Raw genomic sequence first — 27,967 nt, forward strand, 5'->3', positions numbered from 1 at the left:
TCCTTCCTTTGTTCCCTCTTCTGATACCAGAACTGTTAAAAGATAAACTGAAGCATATTAAATAAATAGGTTAAGAGTTTATTTGAGGAAAAATCTATTCAAATCAGGCAGTGTCAGATCAGAAGGATTTAGCAGCACTCCATCGACAGGAGCTCAGGGAGAGACTTTCACAGAGAAAAAGGTGGAAGCAAAGCAAGGAAGTTTTTGGTGTTTTTTGTTGTTGTTGTTGTTGTTTTTTAAGATAGTTTATTTATTGATTTTCGGTAGGCCCTATGCCTGCCATGGGGCTGGAACTCAGGACTCTGAGATCAAGTGTCACATGCTCTCCTGACTGAGCCAGCCCAGCGCCCCAGCAAGGAAGTTGTTGATATAGTTTGAAGCCTAGTTCCTTGTGATGAATTGTCTTTACCATTTTCATTTGGTACCTTTGTGGCATTGACTGGGCTTAGATTTGGGTTTGCTTGCAGAAACCACCCTGGGCCTTAGAGCCACCTCTGTGTAAGGGCTTCCTTGTTGAATTAACTTAACCATAGTTCCCAAAAGGATTTTCTACTTGGTTTACTCTGATGCTTGCTTCTGAGCCTATGGTAAAAAATTCTACTTTCTGAGTCTGGATGGGTGGAGGGAGGGCCTGGGATGGTGTCAAATCACAGTGTTTCCTCCACCCCTCAGGAAGTTAAAGTCCACTGGCAGGAGTGACCACATTGACTCCAGCCGCACGGACTTAGAATGCTCGCTTGTGTTCACAGTGCAGCTGAATGAAATGCCTTAAAAAAAGGAGTAACTTTGTCGACAATCCTATACTTTTTCTTCCCAGATTGCCTCATCGGTGAAGGATTCCTTTGCTGAAGACCACATCAAAGGTAAAATAAAGACGGGACGGTGTGTTGGGTTGGTTTTCTGCAATGTTTTGAATGACCGGCATCTTCCCCCAGCCCCCCACCTCCCTCACCTGGCCTGCTCACCAGACAGCCTGCCCTGTCCGGGAAGCAACAGCCTGCCTGCCAACCTGACGGAGGGAAATAAAGAATGCCGCATGCTTTCTTCCGGACATTTACATTTCTCTTTGCTATTTCTCTATTTTTTTTTTTTACTGAACCACTTGTGAGAAAATAGCAGGTTCTATGATACCTCGCTCCTGAGTGCTTGCTAGCACGCAGCTCCCGAGACCAAGAACATGCTCCTAGCAGAACCCAAGACCACGACCGCATGGTCTACTAGAAAGTCCAGAATTCAGATTTCCCCAAGTGATCTCCTAAAGTCCTTTACGACTTGTTTCCTGGTCCAGAATTCAGTCAAGGAGCAGTCATGGCATTTTTGTTGTCACATCTATTTAGTTAGTCCCTTAGAATATTTTCATTTTAGCAATTGCTTTGTAAAGGGAATTCCTAAACCTGAGGCTCCTCCTCCCCTCCTTGTTTCTCTAAAGTCAAGAGCTCACCCAGAGGACCAGAGGGTGATGCACAACTTCCCCTAGGATGTGGCTTGCAGACCTAGGCCACGGAGGCCAGTGCTAAGAGCGGCCACCTTACAGTGAGGTCAGGCTTTGTAGTTAATTCCTTTGCAATTCCTGCCTGAACTAAACGGAGGGGTCATCTTTCAGATGCCATTCAGATCTCTCTGATGGCTTTGATGTCCCTCGAATCATGGCTTTTCATTAGCTTTTTCTCACCTTTCCCATGGTTCTGCCTGGATTGTGAGTATGGAATAAACAGGGATAGGGAGACATAGTCAGACTGACTTTATATGTAACTATGGACATACCCCAGGATAACTGTCAAAGCCATCTGGACTTGCCAGGTGAAGCTAGGCAGCAGGCCTCCAGAAAAGTCCCCAAAGATGGTACAAAGCCCTGCTTGCATTTTTGAGGTTGAGATCAGAGCCTGTAAACAATTTAGAAATGAGGAAATCATCCATTTTTAAAGGGGTGGGCTAAAAAAAATTACAAAGGGTTTTATACCACAGAGAAAAATAAAGTTTAAAAGTTTAGATCAGTTTCTTGTCAACTGAATCAACTGTCTTGGTATTGTCACAGAGACCAACCATCATGATGCAGAGGGCAGGGAAGGCCCAACCTTACACTAAAGCCCTGGACGGAGGATGGGGATGGATGATTGTATTTCATTTCTTCCTGGTAAGAATTTACTTTCCTCTTTTCTACTGCCCAAAAGAGAGCTCTTCTGGAGAAAGGCTCAGAGCAAAGCCAGGAACTGCCAATAGCTGCCAAAGTCAGTGGCCCACCCTGAACTCGGAAGAAAGTTGAAAATGTCCTCCTTGAGTGAAAGACAAAGTGTTTCCCTCCAGCCCCCTCCTCGCTGCCGTCCCAAAACCTACACAATGTTCCAGCCACCAGCAGCAGCTCCACCCTGGCGGCATGGCAATTAGGATGCATAGATAATCATACATTTAAGCACCCCAGAAGTAGCAGTGGGAGGTGCTAAAAAGTGCTGTTGGGTGGGTTCCCAGCTCAGCCCAGCATACACATGGCAGCAACCTCCCTCTCTCCTAGGGGATGGGGACATTTTCTCTCTGTTCTCCCTACTGTCCACTTCCCAACCCATCCTCACAACCGTAACTTATGCTAGAATTAGGCCCAGTGTGCATTTCTGATATGTCTGGAAAGGGAGAGAAGTATGTGGATTCTGAAACTGGAGACTGATTTTTCTCCATCTGTAAGCAACTGGACTGGGCACTCCATTTCCTAATTAACTTCTTTCCCTCATCCACCTAGAGGCTCTTAAGGTTGTTGTGAGACAGTGGTGATGTGAAATGTCAGCATGGCCATTCTAGAATACTGGTGAGTCCCATCCCAGCTGTGCCCCAAACAAGCCTGTAACAGTGGCACCAGCTCCACATTCCGCATAAGTGTTCCCAGATCAGTGAACTTTGAGATGGACTCATGAAGACACCCTATCCCTCTTGTCTTCCTCCCCTGCTCCGCCCTACAGTAAGAAGCTCACAAAGACGGGACTGCGGGTCTTGGTGACTACTAATAATCCTGCAGTCCACAATGTGATGCAAGAGCTCCATAACCAGGACAATGGGAAAACATCATACCTCCTCCTCCCTAGTGACAGAGGACGGGAAAGTAGCGGCCCAGGTCCTCAGGCATGATTTATGTAATACAAACCTCCTAACTGGAGAACTATTTGTTAAACATTAGCTTCCTGACCAAAGAATGTATACTCACTTTTTTTTCTCCCAGAAATGTTACTAATAAGGAAGCTAAGGATGTCCTAAGTCTGAGAGCCCTCCCAGACTTTGGGCCACCTCCCCAAAGCACGGGCTTTGCAGAGCTAGCATCGCTGGTGAGGGTCTCCAGATCTCCCGCCTTTCTCCCCAGTAACGAGCCTTACTTTTCCAACATTCTCCTCTGGGGAGAGAAGTTATTTGGCCAATGTAGTTACTGGTAAGAAAGACTGCCTAATAACCAGATTATTAAACAATGTTCAGTGTTCCACTTTTCTGGGTGCGACACTGCTGATGAAAGCACAAAAGAATATACTGAGTCCTCAAGTGTTAACAATTAACTCCAGCTACGTGATTGCAGTGATATGGGGATACTTACAGGATTATGGTTTTCTGTCTGCATGAGTTACAAGTATATTTTTCTACAATAGATGAGTTTCTAAAAAGATGAGTGAAAAAAATCCTGGAGCATGTGGCTAGTGCAACTGAGAAACTACATTATGGGGGGGTAGGGGGCTGAAACATTGTAATTTAGTGAAACAACGAAACAAAACAAGGTGCTGGAATGTGCAATATATTCATACAAACACCCTCAGGGGCACATTCAAGTCAAGTGTGAACTCCATACCCCTTCCCCTAGTCCTGACCTCACACCCTGGGACCCCCGTGTCCCTCCATATACAACCATGCACGCTCAATTTGAAAAAGGAAGCCCCAGTATATTTTGATGTAGCACCCAACTTAATTAAAATTACACTAAATGAGAATTAGCCCCCACCTTAATTAAAACGACATTGAAATTCATTTAATATTAAAATTAAAACAGCAACATGTACAGGCTACTGTATTGGACAGAATAGTTCTATAGTCTATCCTGTGGCCTATTATAAAATGTTCTTTTCAGATTATCAGCCTAGTAATTATGTTTTAACCAGTTAATAAATAAGTGGTACAGAAAGGCTCTTCAGTAGAGTTTAAAAAATCAAGTGCATGGGAGAGGAAAATGAGTGAGCAAGGAGAAGCCAGAACCCTGAAGAAACAGGGATGGAGTTTAAGTCACTCAAGGGCTCATCTTGGTTCTGTCATGTAGCTGTGGACCCCTGACAAGTGATTGAATCTCTCAAGGCCAGCTTCACCCTCCGAGAAGAGGGGTGGTAACAGCCCTAAACTCCAGGCAGGGTGACTACATCATTTGCAGGATCCAGTGCAAAATAAAAATGCATGGCCCCTTGTTCAACAATTATTAAGAATTAAAAAAAAAAAAAGAGAAGAAAAAAGAAATATCCAGTAACAAAATGTTCTTTGGGAGTGCTCTACTTTAAAAGAAAAAAAGAGGGCTCATTCTTGGGACGCCTGGCTGGCTCAGTTGGTGAAGCATGTGACTCTTGATTATGGGGTTGTGTGTTTGAGCCCCATGTTGCGTGTAGAGATTACTTAAAAATAAAATCTTTAAGAAGAGTAAAAGTTTATTTATTTATTTATTTTTAAGATTTTATTTATTCATCTGAGACACAGAGATAGAGAGAGAGAGGGAGCATGAGCAGGGGGGAGGCAGAGGGAGAGGGAGAAGCAGGCTCCCCGCTAAGCCAGGAGCCCAACGTGGGGCTTGATCCCAGGACCCTGGAATCATGACCTGAGCCGAAGGCAGACACTTAACCATCTGAGCCACCCAGGCGCCCCAAGTTTATTATTATTTTTTTTTAATTTTATTTATTTGACAGAGCATAAGCAGGGGAGAGGGAGAAGCAGGCTACGGGGCTTGATCCCTGGGGCTCAATGCGGGGCTCGATCCCAGGACCCTGGGATCACGACCTGAGCCAAAGGCAGACACTTAACTGACTGAGCCACCCAGGCGTCTCAAAAGAGTAAGTTTTTTAAAAAGGACTCATTCTAACTTACCACACTTTGTAACTATATATTTGCATGAGTTTTGTTGTTTTTTTCTGTATTCAGTCTGTCTCACTGGACTGAGTGTCCCATGATGGCAGGTACCATGTCTCACCACCATTTGCTCACCATTGTAAGACCAGCCCCTCATAGCAAACAGCCTGGGACATCGTAGGCATTCAATAAATACCTGTTGGTGGATGGGTAAGATGGATGGAGGGATGAACTGACTGATGGACACACTTACGAATAAAGCAAGTGATTATGATGAGATTGGAGATGGGTAGGGGCCTTGTAGGGGCATGTTTAAAACACTGGTTTTTATCTTGAGGCTGAGGAGCTAATGAAAAAAAGCAAGCAGGGGAAAGGATGGGATCAGATGTGCATTTCCGGAAAATAGCTCTACCTGCAGGGTGGATGATGATTGGCAGGGGATAGGCCTGGAAGCATGGAGATCCACTGGTTGGGTGTTGTGATAATCCAGGTGAGCAAAAAAGGCCCTAAATTAAAGCAACAGCAGTGAGGATGGAGAAAATACAGGTCCGTGCAATAGGGAGGAGATGGACCTATAAGATTTGGACAGGAACAGAGTATCAGGGCAAAAGGGAGTCAAGGAGTCCTGGGTTGTTGGCTTGGGCAACTTGGAGGATAATGCATCACTCACTGAGTTGGAGGACACAAGAAGAAGGGAAGAACATCTGAAGATGCTTGGATAGCTTAATCCTGGGCAGGGACCATGGGACCTGTGACGTAAGCAGAAATGTGTTCAGCAGCCCACGCACAGGTGGAGCACGGGATCTCGTACTGAAATCTGTGCGTCATCGGCATACATTGGTTGGCTCGAACCAAAGGGCTGGATGGGGAAAATCGCCAGGGAGGGGGAGAAGAGCAACTCAGCAGAAGCCTGGGGAAAACTGATGTTAGGGGTCGGGCGGCGAGTAGCCCACGGAGGAAACTAAGAAGCAGTGGGAGATGCAGGGATGCAGCATCACAGAAGCAAAGGCAGAAATGTCCAGGAGCTAAGGGCGATGAACAGATGCTGCCTCGAGGTGAAATGCCAGAACTGACGACGGGGTTTGTTCAGCAACAAGGAAGCTTCTGATAGCCTTGCTGAGCGTCCCTACAGTCAATGGTGGGATGTGAGGAAGCAGAGATAACCTGACAGACTGTTCTCTAGTTTGTGTAGTCCAGGAAGGAAGAGCTGGGGTGATAAGAGAGAGAGACCCAGAGTAGACGGAAGTTGTTGTTAAACAACAATTACCCAATCATTTCTGACCAAGCCTGATGCTCTCTATTCAAAAGGGGCCCCTTTGGCTGATCCAGCGCCCTTTCCCAAGACAATATTCTAATGAGTGATCTGGTGAGGGAGCTCTTACTGTGTATGAGTGTTTGTGTGTGTGTGTGTCTGGGGTGCTCTTAAAGATACTTTATACTTAGGGGCGCCTGGGTGGCTCAGTCGTTAAGCATCTGCCTTCGGCTCAGGTCATGATCCCAGGGTCCTAGGATCGAGCCCTGCATCGGGCTCCCTGCTCAGCTGGAAGTCTGCTTCTCCCTCTCCCACTCCCCCTGCTTGTGTTCCTTCTCTCGCTGTGTCTCTCTCTGTCAAATAAACAAATAAAATCTTAAAAAAAAAAAAAAAAGCTGACTTTAAAAAAAAAGATACTTTAAAGATATTTAAGAAAATAAGGGGGCTGGGTCAGCCACAGGAGAACTTCTAGGGGCTTTTATTTTTGGGTGAGCCCATTTACAATGTCTGAGGTGGACTCTGGAACAGGACTGAAACCCACCTACCTTAGTTGAAAGCCAGGATGAAGTAATGAAGTAGCAGAATATAGATGTACCTAGTCTGCTTGGATAACTAAGGGAAAATTCAGATCTTGAGAAAAAGAGTTTTGATATCGGAGTCAAAATAGAAACAAAGTTGGAAGGTTACAAGTTAAGGGAGGGAGGCAGAGCTGATGCAAAGGCTGTGTCCTTGGCTTTCTTGACACACAGTGGAAAGCACAGACCCACTTATCACAGACAAGTCCTATCCACTCACTGCTGCTATGCCCAGACATCAAGGACAGACCGGAGAGGAAAGGTCCTAAACTGGGGCGGGGTGGGGGAGGGGATACAAGAAGCTAGCCAAATTCAGGTGGCTAAGAAAGGAGAGGTCAGCACTGTCTAGACACCAGCATGGAACCATGTCCACAGAAAAAAGGGAAGGAAATTTTACAGAATGATGATGCCTCATTGTGGTGTCCCTTGCTCATGAGAGGCTGCAATCACCACTCTGCATTCCGAATCGAGAAAAACAAGTGGGGGCCGCCTGTGGTTTGCTATGCTCTCTAGCTTCATTTCCTGATAGAAGCAACTCTGAGGAACAGGAGGATTATAAATCGCCTGAACAAGGGCCTGATAAAATGTCTTTTTCACTTGTGAATGTAGAGCCCAGGTGTCCGTGGCATTGTTCACTCTGAATAAGGACAATTTTGTTGCTACTATCAAATCAAAATGGGAAAAGTACATTAAGGGACCCCCTTCTCGCCACGCCCAACGTTTGCAACCTCGGAGCACCACTGGTTCTTAGTCCCTTACTCCAGACAAGAACTAATACTAGTTTGAAACAAGAGTCAAATGAAGGGGATTGAGGAGGAAGCTGTTGGTTATGTAGCACGCGGGGGCTGAGGGAAAGAGAGGCTCTGACTTGGGTGAGCAAGTGGATGGGCCCAATGAAAGGAGAAATGAAAAGACTAGGTGTGGGATAAGGGAAAGAAGAGTCTAATTTTGGATGGGTTGACCTGAGTTAGATATGGTGGTTATACAAACGAGTCTGAAGCTCTTGAGAAAGCAGAATGGTTACGTGAGGTAACAAAATCACAGTTAAGTTTTGAGTATTAAGTGCTATCCTTTACCTGAATTTTCTCAATCTTCAGTTCTATAAATGTAACATTTCCTTTATCTTCACTTTACAAAAAAGAAAGCTTAACTTCTGTGAAGTGTTTGCCCAAGGTCACACCTCTCATAGGATGTGGAGCCAGGATTCAGGCCAAGACAGGCTGACCGCAGAACAGTACTTGTAACCATGACATTATGAATACGTGGGTGGTAACTTAAACCTCAAGTGAATGATTGTCTACAGACCAGGTACAGAGTGACATGAGTGAACGACAAGGGGGTAATACAGAGAAAGTGGAATAGGTGAAAGGAAGCCCCAGGTCTGTGGCTGGTCAGCGAAGCGTGGCCAGGTTGAAAGCGGAGAAAGTGGCCTTGGAAAGCTAAGGCCACCGAAAAAAAAAGGGGAAGCTTGAAAGCACCTGGAGACAGCGAGTGCACGCAGCTCCCGTGCTAAGTGCCTACAGACCCTGGCCCGGCGGCCTCCCTTCAGGTTCCCCCTGCTGACCCCTGCTCTTCACTGCCCCCAGGGTAATGGGAATTCTAAGAACAAATGTTAATATGCCACAGAAAGAAACGTGACCTCAAAAGGGATATTCCTCCTAGTGGAAGGGAGAATGGTGGTACTGGCAAGGAGGGTTAGTTGGGACAAAAGAAAAGGATGGGGCACATAACCAACCATAAGCTGACCCTCTAACCTGTTTACCCTTGCTGTTCTGGCATAAATTAATAGTGTTCCTTTCCGCCCTCAAGTATTTCCATTTGGACGATATATGGCCTCCCTATTTATATATCAAGTGAGGAAGGGCACTCAGTTTAAGAGCAAAGTTAAAGCAAAGCTAATCTAAGAACCGATGGGAACAATTCATCTTTTGGACCAACGTGCTTCTCTCACAAGAGTTAAATGCAATTAGCTGTCTTTAAGGGATGCGATTCCAACAGAACAGTACAGTGACTGGTCTGGAGTCAGTCTATCTGGGTTCAAATCTCACCTCTGGCACCCCCATCTTGAGCGACTTTCAATCTCTCTAAACCTCACTTTCCAAAAAAAAACATTGATTCCATAGCCTTGGAATGAATATTAAAGGAGATGCTTTTGTGTCAAGTACCTAGACACTCCAAGAGGATGGCCGCCCCACAAAATACAAGATGCATAACGTGGAACCAACAAACTGGTAAATACCGGTGACCTGGGGCCAGGCGGGGCAGGGTCCTAAGAACGAGCAGCTGTAAACTTCTCTGTAATGGCTCACTCACCACCTGACTTGGACTCTTTGGTCTGCTTTGATTTAGGTAAACATGTTTGTGATGGGGATGGTCAAGACGTTTGCAATTTTCTTTGTGGTTTTCCAAGAAGAATTTGAAAGCACCTCAGAGCAAACTGGTTGGATTGGATCCATCATGTCATCACTTCGTTTTTCTGCAGGTATAAAGCTGGCAATAAGCTTGCTGTCCAAGGAAAAGCACCACAAAGGGCAATCCCAAGAAGATTCATCTGTCAGTCATTTAAGACTGAAGCGTTGCTAAAACTCAGATTCATTAATAGGTAAAGCTGAGAAAAGTTACGGACTTGAAGTGTTTAGCCTCTACTTGATTTGACAAAATCAGAAGAAATAGGGTTCAAAAAGAGCTTAAGAATCCAACTATTTAAGTCCATGATTCAATTTCTCACACCTTGTTTCTTTCACAGTGCCTGAACACGGGTTCAGTGAGCCAGTCTCTCTGGGAAATCAGACCACAGGGTTCTTAAGCCCAACATCTAAGCATATTCAAAACAACACAGAGAACCAATTCCTCTTCCTTTGCTTCTATTTGGGGCTAAAACATGATAGGGTAGATTAATGATCAAACTTTGTTCTAGTCAAAGGTAACTAGGTGCAATCTCATTTTGTGGGTTTTTTTTTTTTTTTAAGGCTTTACTTATTTAAGTAATCTGTACACCAACGTGGGGCTCGAACTCATGACCCTGAGATCGAGTCACGTGTTCTCCTGACTGAGCCAGCCAGGCGCCCCTCGTTTTGTGGTTTTATCAAACCTGCTTATTTACAATCCTCTTTAAAACAAACAACTCTTTTTCCAAAAAGCACAATAGTGTGGGCCTGGGAATATTATGAAACCCAACACAGACACCTTTCTAAAGGATATACAATACTCCAAAGTCAAGTCCTCTTGTTTTCCTTCAGTTGCTCATTTAAATTGCACATCAGAAGATAAGAAATGCCAGAGCGTATTTACCTGTACTTGCCTTTCTTCCTTTTTCTGAGGTCCCCTGGTTGCCATTACTTGTGACATAATTGGAGAGAAGACTGCCTCCATTCTTGGGGTTTTCCTTGTTACTGGTGGATATCTGATCAGCAGCTGGGCTACTAACATTCCCTTTCTTTGTGTGACTATGGGACTTCTACCTGGTGAGTTCATGGTAAAAATAAGACTGTAAAAGATGGAACTAGGAACCTTCTCTTTTACCGTCTTGTCCATGGGCCCAAAAGGCCTACTTAAATTATCTCAGTTCCAGGAGAATATCTCATCTGGTACCAAGCCACTTCATGTGATTCCAAGCTACTGTTTTTCTTTTTAGGTTTGGGTTCTGCTTTCTTGTACCAAGCAGCTGCTGTGGTAACTATCAAATACTTCGAGAAACGATTAGCTCTTTCTACAGCTATTGCCCGTTCTGGGATGGGACTGACGTTTCTAATAGCACCTTTTACAAAAGTCCTGATAGATCTATATGACTGGACAGGTAAGTCATTCTGTGTCTGAACCATCAACTCCACAAGGTATGTTCAGCTCTTTCCCTCTAATGAGTGGAAGTGAAGACTTTTTGAGCCAAGGAAGAAATAAGCAGGATTTCTAAAGTAGCATAAACCTGTGCCTCCCCTTCCTTGGAGAACACAGCAGAAGGCATGTTGAACTACTTGCAGGCTTCGCCACGGACCACCCCAGCAACTCAGACTTCACACGGTTCAGGTCTGAGGGGATGGAGGCCACTCTGTGAAGCTGGCAAAACACCTTGCAGGGAAAGTGATACTCCTGGGGACACACGGATTCCCTCCTCCTCCTCTACCGCTAAAGCACTCACTTTTCAAATATTCTCTTAAAAAATTCCACATTAAAAAATACCTCATCCATCTGACTCACTAAAATAGACCGAGAAAAAGAAGGGCGTAAACAGAGCATTATGTTCCTAAATCTTTTATATACCATCAGCTATAAATTTTTCACAAATGAAAACCATTCACTCCACGATTTTCTTTGTGCCTGACCTAAAACATTCGGATTGAAATAATCTTAAATTACTGGAAAAATATATGTATATGTACATGTACATATATAGGAATATATACAAACCTATTTCTACCTACAGAGCCTTACAGTTGATGCTTTCCTTTCCCAAGTGAAAAACTACCAGTGGTTTCATGGTAAACAGAACCAGCTGGCAAATCCGTAAGACAGGACAGCAGAATCTACAGCCAATTCCATCTCTGAAAGCACCACACACAACTCACAGCTTTGGTCAGACCACGCTGAAACCAAGCAACTACTCAGCTTCCAAGGCAAGACTGGCATCTGTCTTCTTTCAAGGAAATTAAAAATGGCATGAGATGAAAGGCTGGCCCCTCTCCTAAGGCAGTTTCTGAATGACTCTCATCATCTAACTCTAGAATTCTGTATTTTCTATCCTTAAATCTATATCCCCACTTCAGGATATCTTAAATCCCTATTTAAAACACCGTAATTTTCTAACACTTCAAATATCCACCCCCCCCTCCACGCTCCCCCAAAAAACTATTCTTTCTTCCTCTCGCACAAATAACACTCTCTCCTTCCACATCATCTCCTGGTGCAGCTTTCTGGTTTTCTATTTTCAAAGGTCGCCCTGTTTTCACAAGGATACAGTGGTGTGTAGGGCTAAAAATGAAGTCAACAGATTTAGATACTTCAGTTAAATTTAGGGGACAAAGTAGTGTTTTCAGGAATCACTGCACTGTGACTGAATATATTTGTGGTGGGGCCCCTTCTGAGCCTAAGAACAGAGAGTATTGCGAAATGAGAGGGGTCATTTTTAACCTAACTTCTCACTTTCTCTCCCCCATTTAGGTGCTCTTATACTACTTGCAGGGATCACACTGAATTTGGTGCCTTCTAGTATGCTCCTAAGACCCATCCATATCAAAAGCAAGAACAATTCTGATATTAAAAATAAAGGCAGCAGCTTATCTGCAAGTAATCCAGGGGCAGTGGGTGCAACAGAAACGTCATCCTGCAATGAGACACAAGAAGCCACCATCAGGGACAGTGCTCTGCAAAAGGCCGGACAACCTGGTACAAGTTTAACAGTCTCACAAAACAGAGAGTTCAACAATGAGCCTAACGGGGACAGTTATGAGAAAGAGGCTATTTCATGGAGCTGTAAACAAAAACTCTGTGACCTCTCCCTTTTAAAAAATCCTTTCTTCTACATATTTACCTGGTCTTTTCTCCTCAGTCAGTTGGCATATTTCATCCCTACTTTTCACCTGGTGGCCAGAGCCAGAACATTGGGGATTGACATCATGGATGCCTCCTTCCTCGTTTCTGTAGCTGGTAAGAAAGCATACTTTGACTTCAAACTCAAAAGGAAAAATGAATTTTACAAAAATTTATTCGATTTTATAAAAAACTAAAGAAAAACAATTTTTTAAGAAAAGGAGTTATGGGAGGGCCAGGAAAAAGGAAGTCTTTTGAGGCTGGCAGGAGCACCAGGCATGTCCCTCCCAGATCTCTGTCACTGCACCTTGCACACAGGAGCTCTACACCAGTGGCCCCTAAGCAAGTCTTGTTCGTTTTCATGTCAGTGTCTGTCTGACACAGTACACATTAAGTATTTATTGCATAAATACTTGATTTTAAAAAGTAGGCAACAGCCACCTCCAGGAAGCAGGAAAAGCATAGGCAGACAGCACAGGGCTAGACTGGTTCTAGAGCTTAGACTTCCTGGGTTCACGTTTTGTTCTGTATTTCCTAGCTGTAGGACCTTGGGCAAGTTACTCATGTTCTCTGTGCCTCAATTTCCTCATCTGTAATACAGGGATAATAGTACCTATCCTCAAAAGGTTATCAGGATTAAATGAGCAATGCATGTAGAGTTTAGAATAGTGCCTGGCCCATCATAAGCATTCAGTAATGTTCTATTAGTATGGGTAGCTAAGAATTTTTCCCCTTGCACTCATAGTAAGACAGATAAATATGCCCGTTAAGGTCATTCACTAATGGACTGGGCATCATTTTTTTTTTTTTTTTAATTAGAATACTAAGTTAAAAATGAAAACTATCATTTTAGTTGAGTATTTATAAAAACGTAAGGAAGCAAAATGCTTAATTCAAAAGAGGTGGATTCTCTCAATGGACAAAATAGGTAGCCTAAAAAAGTGAATTGACATGGAACGGGACTATTCTAAATACGTGGAAATTCTATGTAGCTTGATGTTAACTTTTCTCTCCCTAATTTCTTGAAAAGACTGCTTACACAGTCCTTACAAAACTGACTATACGCCATTCCAACTGCAAAGACACACTTCAGTCAACTAAAGCTTGTGTACGCAAGAAATACATAACTAAACTGTTTTTTTTAATTAAAATGTCCGGTAGTCATCAATTTAGATCAGATTAGGCTATGCAATGGGACCAAAGAACATAACAAAAAGTTTCCGTATGTATCCTAGGAAGTAACTGTAAAAAGAGAAATAGTAGTATGCATTTTCTGTCCCCCACCCTTTTTTGTGAAGCAATTTAGGAAGAATTTACAGTACAAAGCAACTGTAGCTCATGCTACTCTTGGTGAAAATGTTCTATTATTTAACTGCTACATTAGTTTATAATCGATAAAAAATAAGAATATCCTGTTATCATGAAAGAAAAATATGATTCTCAAATTTTATTCAAGTTTACACCATAGCTCCAATGTTCAAAATGATCACACATTTCCAGATTTCCTACTTATTTCCAAAAAAAGCAAAACAAAACAACAAACAAAACAGATTTCCTATTTCCAAGCATAATAACCTTGAGGGGAGCATTTAATTACCAAAACCTCAGGTACAACCATAAGAAAGAGTCCCAACATCTATTTTTATTTTCAACATAAGACTTTATTATTTATAATGTCCAGTCTTGCACCATCTGACTCCCCAGCACTGCCCAGAGGGTCTACCAGTCTTTTAGAACTCTCACTCCCTCACCTGCAGGACCTCTCTGAGGAAGGCTTCCTGAGCGCTGGGGCCTCTGTAACCAGGGATTCCCAGTTAGGTGGTACAAGCTTTCCAAACCCGACGAGGAAAAAAAAAAAAAAAAAAAACCACCTGAGGGGTCTTCTACCCAACTCTAGAGGAGTCTTTTTTGGCATTGTATTAGATGTATTTGGAGTAGGTAAATAAATGACTGAATCTGATGACAGACAGATGAGACCATTTTTTGCTCATATGTCCTCACCTCAGGAAGAAGTTGTATTACTCAGGAAAAGAGGTCTTATGCAGTTACACTTTCCAAAGGGGCTAGGGAAACGGAATTCGGATTTCATAAGGTCTTCTCAATCTTGTTCCAGGTATCACTGAGGCAGTCAGTCAGATAATCTCTGGATGGGTTGCTGATCAAAACTGGATCAAGAAGTATCATTACCACAAGTCTTACCTCATCCTCTGCGGCATCACTAACCTCCTTGCTCCTCTGGCGACCACATTTCCATTACTTATGACCTATACCATCTTCTTTGCCATTTTCGCTGGTGGTTACCTGGCAATGATACTTCCTGTACTGGTGAGTAGACATACTCATTAACACTGTTAGACCATTTAGAAAAAAGCACGTATTAATAATAACCTCCCCAAAGAGATTACATACTTTGTGTTAATTTTATAATTAAAAAAAAAATCATATGCAAGGCCTCCGAAACCCTGTAGCTGTATCCTGTCCAGTTTTCATCTTACCCTTGGGGGAGGAATGGTGAGAGAACATATATGAGACAAAAAAGAAATGAAAGCAAAAAGGGGATCAGCAGGATTTCACTTTCTCAGTCCCCCAAAAGGTTAGGTTTGTGTTTACTTGTTTCCTTCAGCTCCAGAAATTTCTTTGGCTCCTTCTAAGACACCATCTTGAGTTCCTTGAGAGAAAAAGTGACTTCCTGACCAGTGTGGCTTCTCTCTTGTTGAGAGTAGTTCTATGTACTCTAATAGGGACATTGTTCATTTCCTCTCTACTTTTACCCCAAATTGACTTAAAGTCCTGGGCCCAAAGGAATGGAAATACTTACACAAATATTTCATGGATTCTTCTGGCCTGATATCAATATTCGCGTAAGGGCTGTAGGATATTATATGAAGCTTATGTAAAAACCAAACTTTCTAAAGCTGAAATCAACCTGGAAAAACTGACTTCTTACAACCAATAGCTGGTATTTAGCCACAGGTGGATTTGAGAATACCACTGTCAGCTCAGAATGTAAATACCATTTCCTAATAGAGAAGAGCCATGAGGATCAGGGAAGAAAGGTACCCCTGAGTTGTCTCAAAGATTTAAAATAAGAAGCCTCATGTTCCTTACTAATAAAATGAAAACACTGCCTGCCTAGCACAATAACTCTTCCTTGTTTGCCTCAGCTCTTGTAGAATATCAAGGCAAAAGGCCAACCAAATCACCTCAGAAGTCAATCGTTCATAGTATTTATCTCTTTGCAGGCACAGGTCTCTACTGAGTTTCACCTTCAATATGGCTAACACTGGATTCTAATCCCTACAGGTTGATCTGTCTGGGAATTCTAGAGTACACAGGTTCTTGGGACTTGCCGGTTTCTTTGCTGGGATGGCTGTCCTTTCTGGACCACCTATAGCAGGTAACAGCTTAGCCATATTTTGAGCAAACTTCAATAGCTAAAAGAAAATGCTGATCCATTATGAATGGTAACATGCAATGACAGTATCAGGTTAAAAGCCTGATGAGATCTCTGCTGTTCCTACACTCACTTTCACATCCCATCACCAACCCAGGAGAATCTGAGAATTCACTCAACAGATAATAAGAGGTTAACTAAGCAGCTTCTTACAGTATCTTGGGAGTCTCAGAGCAGGGATTGTGTGTATATCTACTTGCCTAGGGAGACAATCCAGCGTTTTAGAAGATTCTCAAAGATCGATGATGCCTTAAACAAACCAACCAACCACTAGCATCTTTTATCTGAGCAGGAGTCATTACAGAGCTTGAAGGCTGCCTGACCCTCCTGCTCTTCAGATGTGCTACTACACAGCTTGTCCAGGGCTTCCCAGCATCTCTGATTTTCCAAGAGGGATGATGGAGGCCCTTCATACTCTATCTGGTCCAAGGGTGGGAGGATACTTGGCCTACAGGCCAGAATCTCTGTGGAGAGGATGTGTGGGGCCCGTCACTGGTGAATATTAAATACAAGCGCAGGAAAAATTGGGGGAGTTCTGATATTTAAGCTAGCTTTAAGACTAAAGCATTGTTTTGTATGCAGGTTTAACTTAAATGGACATTCCGTGCTTGCTGAACATTTAATCCAAGACTCTCAAAAGACTACTCACACAGAAATATTTCGAGGAAACAGACTTAAACTTTAGTATTTTACATACTACAGGTTCTCAATGTTAAAATGTCTAAATTACTACAGCATTTCCAATCACCCACAAAAAGGTATTCAGCCTAAAACTTCCTTTTACTTCCTTCAGTCCTGAAGTGAAACAGAGAAAAATACAATCTTGCCTCACTATCTTTGTTTAAAAACTAAATGCTAATATTTAGGTTTGCACCTAAATGTAAGACCTAGAAAAGGCAAACAGCAAAAGGGAAAGTATAAAATTAGTAACAAAAATTATTATTGAATGGAAAAAACACACCATTATCTGATGTTCAATTTAGGTGTATCTCTTCTAAAGGAAAAGTTTATACAAATATACAACCAACTCCTACTTGTGTTTATGAGCCCACCTCAGCCCATGTGGTCTAGCTCAGCCTACACCTCACACCTGGAAAGCAGGCTCGAATTTTAAAGTGAGGCCCAGGACTGTGACGTAGGGGCTGGTAACAGGAGACTAACACCAGATGTGCTTAGCAGAGCAGCTCTACGGCTGGTGCCCAGGTCAGCAAGCTAGAAAAAACAGAACTCAAATATAGCTTGCCGATGCATTTTCTCAATCTTGATCCTTCTTCAATGGCCATCCCCGTGATGCCTTAAAACTTTCCAAGCCTATTAGGCCCAAAATATAGGGAGGTAACAAATACCAGGGCACAGAGTATCTTATTCAAAAGATAAAAACAGTAACATGTTTAGAGATTTCAAGTTTTGTATGTTTTTATATATATCTTAAAATGTTTATTATTTTAAAAATTATTTATTTCAGAAAGAGAGAGAGAGAGCATGCACGAGTGGGGGCAGGAGGGGCAGAGGGAGAGGGAGAAGCAGGCTCCCCGCTGAGTGTGGAGCACTAAGCGGGGCTCGAACCCAGGACCCCGGGATCATGACCAGAGCCGAAGGCAGACGCTTAAACAGACTGAGCCATCCAGGCGCCCCTACATCTTAAAATGTTTAAAGAGTTCAATACATGAGAAGACAAGGCAAGTTTTGTGAGGACTATTACTCTAAAGGGAAGAACGAGAGATGTGTGTGTGGGTATTGAATCAATTTGTTGGGTCATGATCTTTTAAATTTTTTTAATGAAAAAGAACAGATGAGGGGTGCCTGGGTAGCTCAGTCGGCTGAGTGTCCAACTCTTGGTTTCAGCTCAGGTCGTGATCTCAGGGTCCTGGGATTGAGCCCCGTGTCAGGCTCCGTGCTCAGCATGGAGTCTGCTTAAGTTTCTTTTTCCCTCTGTCCCTCCCCGCTACGCTCGATCTCTCTCTCAAAAATAAATAAATAAATCTTATTAGGAAAAGAAAAATAGACTACAACAGAACATTAAAAAACACTGTGCATCACTTTATTTTAAATGTTTAGTTCATACACACACACACACACACACACACACACCTATGTCATATATTTGTGATGTAAAACATATTTCTTATGGTTAATGAGTCAAAAAAATTTACAAGCCTTTTATTACCCAACGTCCACAATACCCTAGCACTGTATGTGAGGATAAGGAGAGCTCATGAAAGAATTTTTGCCCACCAATTCTGAAAATATTATCTAGGCAATCATAAATTTTATAAATTCTACAAAATAGTCAAAGGAAGTGATAAGGCTGTTGCTGATAGCTTATAGATTTTTAGTCTAGGAGCTGCTCACAGTATCTTAAACAAGATTAAAATAATACAAAATTCAGTTAAATTTCCTTCTCTATACCATGATCTCCCATTGACTGCAACGCTGTGCTAAGCATCTTGTTAAAGGGAGAAACTTCAGTAAGGTCATTACTCATGTAAGCCATTCCTCTGTGAAACAACAAAGAGAATTTTACAAAGGCCATTAGATTTGTTCCTAACTTTTGACTCCAGCAGCAAGGACCAAAGAAACATCAAAGATGTTGATTTACAGATTCACTCAGCTCTCGACAGGTATGGGCAGTCACTTTATCATCTTCAGCTTTAACTAAATCAAAAGGTTTACTGGTTATAAAGTATTACATTCTCAACCAAATTTAGATTTTCCGCATGTAGGAGATGCTCATTTTGTACTTACCTAGATCTGTTATTATCAAATTGCAGAAGTTGAAATTCCTACAAAACATTACAGGCATTTTTAAAATTAGGAATCTAGCAAACAATAAAATTTTTCACAATAACCCTCAGTTAACACTAGTTAAAAACTGTAACATCAATTACATTAACAGTATTTTTCTCCTTCCCTGTATGGAAATGAAAAAGAAAAACAAGTTAGTCCTATACAGCATGTTTTTTTTAAAGATTTTATTTATTTATCTGACAGAGAGAGAAACAGCAAGAGGGAACACAAGCAGGGGAGGTGGAGAAGCAGGCTTCCCGCCGAGCAGGGAGCCCGATGTGGGGCTCAATCCCAGGACCCTGGGACCATGATATGAGCTGAAGGCAGACACTTAACGACTGAGCCACCCAGGCGCCCCCTATACAGCATATTTTAATAATTCGAGGAAAGAAAAAAAAAGCATAAGAAACCCAAAGGAATCATATTACTGAGTTTTTAAAAAATACTTTCCTTTTAAAAAATATAAATAGAGGGGCGCCTGGGTGGCTCAGTCGTTAGGTGTCTGCCTTTGGCTCGGATCACGGTCCCAGGGTCCTGGGATTGAGCCCCACATCGGGCTCCCTGCTCAGCAGGGAGCCTGCTTCTCCCTCTCCCACTCCCCCCCTGCTTGTGTTCCCTCTCTCGCTGTGTCTCTCTCTGTCAAAAAGATAAATCTTAAAAAAAAAAGGCAATAGAGCATATGGGCAAGAAAATTATTTATAGACCTTCATTAACTCTGAATATGATAAGAAACATAGTAGCAACAAAATGTATCAGATCTCGACTGAAAATGACAGGGACTGAAATGGAAAAAACTGAAAAATTACTCCCCATACACACAGAGCTTCTTCCACCCCACAGCCCCTGCTATTCCTTTCTAACACTCCATGACAAATTCAGTGTTAGTTAATAATAGGATCTGCTTTAGATTAGGACAGTTTTTTAGGATTGTTCTAGGTTTCCTGACCCAGGGTGGTCAACAGACCTAAGTGTAGGCCAAATGTCACTGCTCATCCAAACCCAAGTGCTGTTTTTTGCTGGTGGATGGCATCCAGAGCTACAAATTGGCCCAGATGGAAGCCTTAGAAGGTTGTAGAAAAATAAAAAGTACTGGGGCACCTGGGTGGCTCAGTCTGCCTTCAGCTCAGGTCATGATCCCAGGGTCCTGGGATCGAGCCCTGCATCGGGCTCCATGCTCAGCAGGAAGCCTGCTTCTCCCTCTCCCACTCCCCCTGCTTGTGTTCCCTCTCTCGCTGTGTCTCTCTCTGTCAAATAAATAAATAAAATCTTAAAAAGAAAAAAAAAGAAAAAGTACTGATATTTTAAAACCTTATTATATTTCTATTTAATCTCTGTTAACAAAAATGAACCTGCAAAAAGCAATATAAATACAAAATTCATGCCTTAAGCAAACAAAGCATATAATCATACTCACCAACATATAAGTAGGAATGTGAAATTTCTAATCTTGTATCCAAGGCATTTGATATGTGAGCCCAAAAATGCTAAAGGCTCAGTTTCACTTAAAAATAAAACCAAGGTTTTATCAGCTGCCTATAAAACTGAATATGCAGTTCCCCTCTCTTCCACATACCCTACCCACTGCCAACTGATGAATGCCTATATTATGCAAATATATATATTTTATACATATTTAAACCAATCACAAATATAATCTGAAAACTCCATTAAACCACCATCAATAATTATTGATCATAACTCGGAATTCATTCAATAATTATCAAGCAACTTATTAGCATAGCACTCTCCTAGCTGCTATGGGGAACACAGAAAAGACAAAAGTTACTCTCTTATATTCTCTTACAGTTCTTCCATAGCACCTTGGGTCATGGCACAGCACTGTCATACACTGCCAGAAATTAATACCAAGGACAGTAGTCTAGAACCTCTAAATTTAGATTAGAATGTACATTCTTTCTCTACTTCATTAATTGAAAATTTGGTTAAGTCACTATAACTTGGTTATTGTGAAAACTGGTTAACTCTGTTTTACCTTTTTTTTAATTTAATTCACATTCAATTAATTAACATATAGTGTATCATTAGTTTCAGAGGTAGAGTTCAGTGATTCATCAGTTGTATATAACAGCCAATGCTCATTACATCACATGCCCTCCTTAATGCCCATCACCCCTTTACCCCACCCCGCAATACCCCTTCCCCTCCAGAAACCCTCAGTTTGCTCCCTATGGTTAAGAGTCTCTTATGGTTTGTCTCCTTCTCTGATTTCATCTTATTTTATTTTCCCCCCTCTTCCCCTATGCTCCTCTGTTTTATTTCTTAAATCCCACATGAGTGAAATCATATAATTGTCTTTCTCTGATTGAGTAATTTCGCTAAGCATAATACCCTCTAGTTCCATCTACGTTCTCACAAATGGTAAGATTTCATTTTTTTGATGGCTAAGTAATATTCCATTATACACACACACATACATACATACATACATACATACATACATACATACATATTCTGCTTTACCTTTAAATGAAGACATCCTGAGCTGTGGTATAGTAAAAATGACCTTAAAAAAAACTGAAGCTTCACTCAATCAAGTAGGTTATTTCACAAAAGTGATTTTTTTCGACAAACTCAAGGAAAGCCATTTCTAACACTGAACAACCATAAGCTAGTTCTACTCCAGAGTAAGTTAAGTAGTTCCTAAAGGAGAAGTACATCTCTCTCTTGCTATTATTTGTCAGCTTCACACCTCATCAGAAATACCATGGAGGGAAACTGGTAATTTTACACTAACTCTTCACCTGTGTTTTATAAGAGCAGACAATGGCTAAAATGGAAATTCATCCATCTAAGCTTGTCTCTGTCCCATTAATCCAGATAAGGTCATCTCCTCATGAAATGGTCACTCCCTCTCTCTACTCTATCCTCATTTCAGATACAACATGAAACAAATACTCCACCTGCTCCTCACTCCATCTTTTATCAACCATGCCCTCTACAATTTTATCATCTTGGCCAATCAGTTGAAAACTTCTCTATGACCTGAAATTTTATTTGGAAAACAAATAAAACAACTCAACCTTTTGATTTGCTATAAATCCACTTTGGAGGCTGGGGTAGGTGGAGAGAAGTAAGAAGGCAGAGCAGAGTTCTCTGTCCTCTAAACCCTGAGGAATGTATTATACCCTAAAGAATCAAAAGAAAATAATGCAGATCATTAATTACTCTGATTATTTTCCCCATAAACAATAAAGCCCCAAAGAATTATAATTTTATTCAGTATTCCTAAGATTGATGAATCCCTATAAAAACATCAAAAATAAAATCCAAATAGCTCTCAACTGTGGTTAAAAAGAGGGTAGGGGTGGAATAGTCTTTTCTTCACAAAGCCAAAAAAAATCAAGCTTCAAAATCCTAACACAGAGCACAATCCTTTTTTTTTTTTTTTAAAGATTTTATTTATTTTTTGACAGAGAGAGAGACAGTGAGAGAGGGAACACAAGCAGGGGGAGTGGGAGAGGGAGAAGCAGGCTTCCCGTGGAGCAGGGAGCCCGATGCAGGGCTTGATCCCAGGACCCTGGGATGACCTGAGCCAAAGGCAGACGCTTAATGACTGAGTCACCCAGGTGCCCCCAGAGCACAATCCTTTTAATGAAACTCATAGCATAAAGCAAATACTTAAAGCACTCGTGGTAAATCTTACTTACATAGCGACTTTAGAGAGCACCTGTCTTAAAAGGCAGTGAGGCTTGGGGCGCCTGGGTGGCTCAGTCGGTTGAGCAGCTGACTCCTGGTTTTGGCTCGGGTAGTGGTCTCGGGGTGGTGGGATCAAGCCCCGCATGGGGTTCTGTGCTCAGAATCTGCTTGTCCCTCTCCCTGCTCCTCCCCCTGCTCTCTAATAAATTTTTTTAAAAACCTAAAAAAAAAAAGGGCAATGAAGTTTAAATTTCCTAAACCATGTTTCCCAAGATTTTTCCCACCATAGCACATATAAAAAATGTTTATATAGCACACCAGAAGTAAGATGAAAAGGCTGCTAATAGCCAGCCGGTGGCTCCAGTGACTCCAGGGATGACCAAAGATCATTGTCTCTGTACACCTTGGAAGTCTGCCCAACAGCTGGAAGTTCTGGTTCAACACCCGCTAGTCACGTACAGAATCTTCAACCACTAATTTGAACTAGCATCAAGGAACTTGGGAATTAATGGCTTTATGGGTATATTTCAAGTTTTAACAGGATGACCAATAATATACTTAGAGTAGTAATCCTAATAAAAAGGATTCATGGGACACCTGGGTGGCTCAGTCAGTTAAGCATCCAACTCTTGATTTCGGCTCAGGTGATTATCTTGGTGTCAAGGGATCAAACCCTGCGTCAGGCTTCATACTCAGCATGGAGTCTGCTTGAGTTTCTCTCCCTCTGGCCCTCCCCCTGCTCAAGTGCCCTCTCTCTTAAAATAAATAAATTAATTAAAAAAGAAAAAGATTCATAACTCAGCTCAACAATCTAGTTCTGAGATATCAGGGGTACTATTTATTTATTAAGGATTTTTATTTATTTATTTGACACAGAGAGAGAGAGCAAACACAAGCAGGGGGAGCAGCAGGTAGATGGAGAGGGAGAAGCAGAAGAAGAGGGAGAAGCTCAGCGGGGAGCCCGATGTGGGGCTCGATATCAGGACCCTGGGATCATGACCTGAGCCGATGGCAGATGCTTAACCAACTGAGCCACCCAGGTGCCCCAGAGGTACTTTTTAGACAGGATGTTACACTCATTTTTAAACATATATGGCTTTGCCCAAAAAATGATGCAGAAGAGTTTAGAAGTGTTGACATCTAAAAAAATTTAGAACCCTATATTAAATATCGAGTTTGATAGACTATAAAAAAACTCATTTGCAAAACTGTTTATGGAAGCTGAGCCCTACCTTCTTAGTTTTTTTAAATTATCAAAGGAAATATTATTAGACATTCCTGCTTAAAATAAGGGTTACAGCCATAGACAAGAAAATAATTTGGACTACAATTTTATTTTAAGACTCGACTGGGTCACGCCATGATGAATTATGCTTAAGGGAAGCCAATGAATCTGCACGATGAACATGCATCTCAGATGAATCTGGGGTAGGCAGTCTGTAAACACTGAGGAAACGCTTACAGGGCACTTGAGCTTAGGCAGTCTGTACCAGCTGCCAGTGTACTACTCCTCAGACTGCTGGCTACATACATTAACACTCAGCATGGAGTGGACATTTAGATGGATGCACATGCTTCTGGATTATGGCTGGTGTATTGTCTTTCTCTGTCATTCACAACGCTTTTGCTATGACCACAAAGGAACCCTGTCTTTTGAATGTCAACTTAGCTGTTTACATTTAAAGTCGTTAGAATATGATAGGTTCTCAACTACCAACCATCATTTCTTTTAAAAATATACACGCAGGAGCCTTAAACTGTTTAGGGTTGAAAGTGCATTTGTAAACAGATTTTCCATACTGTTACCAAAAAAGCACAGAGATCTAATAAAATCAGAACAAATATACAGTCTTCTTTTACGGTGGTGGGAAAAGGCTGATTATTCTAACCAAATATAGTAGATGTTTCAATACTAATGAAACTCTGAATTTAACTTACTTAGTAACCATGTAAATTTAAGCTTATGACAGCTAATACTTCCACAAAACAGTCAATATGAAATAGCCCCACATCCTACATTTCACTCGTATTTGCGAATTTTATAAATAAAAAACTAAATACTCAACTACACATGATTAACCTACTGAATGGCAACTGGATCTTAGAAATATAATTTTTTAAATTTACTAATATCTCAGTTATCAAGTATGAGTAAGAGGAACAAATTTTTTATTTTTTATTTAAAAAAATTTTTTTAAATTTTTATTTACTTGAGAGAGAAGCATGAGCAGGGAGCCCGATGCGGGGCTTGATCCCAGGACCTAGAGATCATAACCTGAGCCGAAGGCAGATGCCCAAGCGACTGAGCCACCTGCGTGCCCCAAGAGAAACAGATTTAAAACTAATTATTTCATTAAATGTTGTATGGAAATACATGGAGAGTTCTAAAATATGCCAGATAATTCCCTGCCCTGGCAAGAAAATATATTAAATATATTTTAATCTTTCAGAAACAACATTTTGACTTTAAAATGTGTATGTGATGGGGCTCCTGGGTGGCTCAGATGGTTAAATGTCTGCCTTTGGCTCAGGTCATTATCTCAGGGTCCTGGGACTGAGCCCCACATCGGGCTCCCTGCTTGGCAGACAGCCTGCTTCTCCCTCTCTCTCTACTGTTCCCCCTGCTTGTGCTCTCTCGCTCTGTCAAATAAATAAATAAAATCTTTAAAAAAAAATAAAATGTAGAGGGGAGGGGGGTGGGAGGATGGGTTAGCCTGGTGATGGGTATTAAAGAGGGCACGTTCTGCATGGAGCACTGGGTGTTATACACAATGAATCATGGAACACTACATCTAAAACTAATGATGTAATGTATGGGGATTAACATAACAATAAAAATTTAAATGTGTATGTGAAATCAAAGGCTTATTACCAGTTTTCTAGGATTTATAAAGATCACCACCACCACCACCACCCATTTCCACTATTTTTACCTACACCCTCCTGACCTTTTAGCAGCACAATCTATTTCCTTATCTAAGAATTACTAGTCTTTTCCAGAGCATTACTTCTAATATCCCTATCTTACAATTCCATACATCTCCTGTACTGGTGGGACTAAAGCAAGAATGACAAGGGATAGGAAAGGGTGCTGGTGCTTTCTATACTTCCTCCTTTCTAGAAATTTGAGACTGTCACCTACCTATCTCTTTGATATCTAAAGGGCAATCACAATCAACATAATACAAAGACTTGTCCTGGTTAGTTTCTCTCCACTTTTTTGCTTAACTCCAAGAAACATTTGAAGTCATTGATCCAACAAGGAGTTAACATAGTAAAAAGCAAGTTAAAGTCAGCTGAATTTAAGAGGCTATAAAACATGCCATTCATTCATTACATCAAGAACAGGAAACATAAAGCTAATGAAGCAAACAAAAAAACTGAATGTCTATATCAGAACCAAATTAAAAAAACAAAGGACAGGAGATAAAGACATACACAATCAGACCAAAAAGAGAAGAGGGTATACACTACCCATTCAGTGAGAAATCATGTTCCAAAATATAAATGAAAAGATACAACATAAGCTCCATGAGGGCAGATATTTCCATCTGTTTCATTCACAGATATACCCCCAGTACCTAGAACTGTGTTGGCACATAGCACCAAAACTTCTTTGAATAAATGATCAGAAGAACAGCTTTAACTTTTTAAGGTATTTTAGGATTAAAAACCAATTTGCATCTACAAACATAATTTGCATACAATACTCTAGAAAAGAGGTTCTTAGAGTGTGGTCAGTGGATACCTGGAAGTCCTAAGACCTTTTTACGAAGCCTCGGAGGTTAAAACTATCACAATAATAATACTAGGACGTTATTTGCCATTTCACAGGGCTGACTTGTACAACAATGTTTAAGCCAATTCCTTGCACAAATATTCTTTGCCACCATACACTCACAGGTTTTTAAGAAAAGTGTTTCATTTAAAAAGTTCTGGTATGTGCCATTAGCCAAATGATTTTGTGGACCCACTTATTCTTGCTTTAAAAGAACATCTTGATTTCAGGGGGACTTACAGTCATCATTTAACCCACCTAAGTAGTCACTTCCTTTTTTTTTTTTTTTTTTTTAAGATTTCATGTATTCATCTGTCAGAGAGAGAGGGAGAGGAAGAGAACATAAGCAGGGAGAGTGGCAGGCAGAGGGAGAAGCAGGCTCCCTGCTGAACAAGGAGCCCCATGTGGGACTTGATCCCAGGACCGTGGGATCATGACCTGAGCCGAAGGCAGACACTTAACCGACTGAGCCACTCAGGCATCCCAAGTAGTCACTTCCTTTTCACATGCTCTCACAGCCTCCTGAACCTTCCCTTCATAGCCCTTATGACACATGTAAGTCATGTAGTTAATACCCAACTCCCCATGAAACTGTACAGTCTGTGAGGGCAGGGAGCACATCTGTTTTGGCTCATTACCATTCTCTCCTCCAACAACTAGCACACTGTTGGGAACGTAGTAAGTACTGAAATGTTTGTTCAGTGAGGGAAAAAAGATAATCAATACTCTCACTTTTTTCTTTGGAAAATAGTAGTAATTCACAATTATTTTCTTCGTAAGAACAGTGGCTTTCTAGTAAGACTCATCATAAAAGCAGGGGCACCTGGGTGGCTCAGTCGGGTAAGCTTCTGCTTTCGGCTCAGGTCATGATCCCAGGGTCCTGGGATCGAGTCCACATCGGATTCTCTGCTCAGCAGGGAGTCTCTGCTTCTCCCTCTCCCTCTGTGCTCCCTCTCTCAAATAAACAAAATCTTAAAAAAAAAAAAATATCGTAAAATCAGATTGTATACGTCCCTAATTTCCCCCAATTTCCACAGTAAGACTGCAGATGAGTTCTGAGTCCATGACGACTTTTTCCCCCACAGGGTCAAGTCCTTAACTCAAGTGGAACAGATTTAACTCCATCAATAGAAAATAAGGCAAGCAGCTAGACTAACTTCCTAATGGGTCACAATACATACTAGTAAGTACAGGAGGCTCCTCCCCTCGATGCAGTCGATGGCTGAGAATTACTACCTGAAAGGTCTGCTTCACTAACAGAGACCACTCCTTCCTTCCAGGCTGGTTATATGATCACACCCGGACATACACTGGCTCCTTCTACTTCTCTGGCATATGCTTTCTCCTCTCTTCAGTTTCCCTGTTCTTTGTACCGCTGGCTGAGAGATGGAAAAACAGAGCCTGACCAGAAAGGAAAAGGACTGCAATCAAGCAAGAGCTTAACAAAACACAATCTAAACTAAGAAGTCACTGGAAACAAAAGCTTGGAAGAAACCCGTTTCCTCATTTGTAAAATGAGAAGGCAAACCAGATAATTTTTAAGGTTCCTTTTTGCTTTTGCATTCTGAGGAATGTCTAATTAATAGTGAGAGAAGAGTAATAGCCACTTAAACTAAGCCGTTTGTTAGTATTTAATCAAACAGGCTAAAATCTTCATCAGTCAAAACAACTACCTTAGGTATTAAGTAAAAATCCGAATAATAAATTATTACTTAATAATAAACTGACCAAACTCTCAACTGTGCCTTGGTAATTCAGCCACTAAAATATGTGGAGATGAAAAACCATTCTCATTAGCTTAAAGAAGTATTAAATGTAGCCACTGGCTGAGTAGGACTCTGAAATCTGAATGAGTATTAAAGCCTTGTTGA

At 41.5% G+C, this 27,967-nt stretch overlaps 1 protein-coding gene across 1 annotated transcript; it reads left to right on the forward strand.

Moving 5' to 3' along the window:
• Positions 1-718: 718 nt before the first annotated feature.
• SLC16A4 (solute carrier family 16 member 4) lies at positions 719-27,539 on the forward strand. The gene is made up of 9 exons (XM_036076417.2): positions 719-863; positions 2,036-2,134; positions 9,247-9,379; positions 10,218-10,361; positions 10,532-10,693; positions 12,052-12,537; positions 14,534-14,745; positions 15,724-15,817; positions 27,377-27,539. The coding sequence occupies exons 2-9, from the start codon at positions 2,048-2,050 to the stop codon at positions 27,499-27,501; spliced, it is 1,443 nt and encodes a 480-aa protein (XP_035932310.1). The 5' UTR covers positions 719-863; positions 2,036-2,047; the 3' UTR covers positions 27,502-27,539.
• Positions 27,540-27,967: the final 428 nt, after the last annotated feature.

The sequence above is a fragment of the Halichoerus grypus genome, chromosome 5 (genome assembly GCF_964656455.1).
Source record: "Halichoerus grypus chromosome 5, mHalGry1.hap1.1, whole genome shotgun sequence".
In the NCBI taxonomy this organism is placed as follows: domain Eukaryota; kingdom Metazoa; phylum Chordata; class Mammalia; order Carnivora; family Phocidae; genus Halichoerus; species Halichoerus grypus.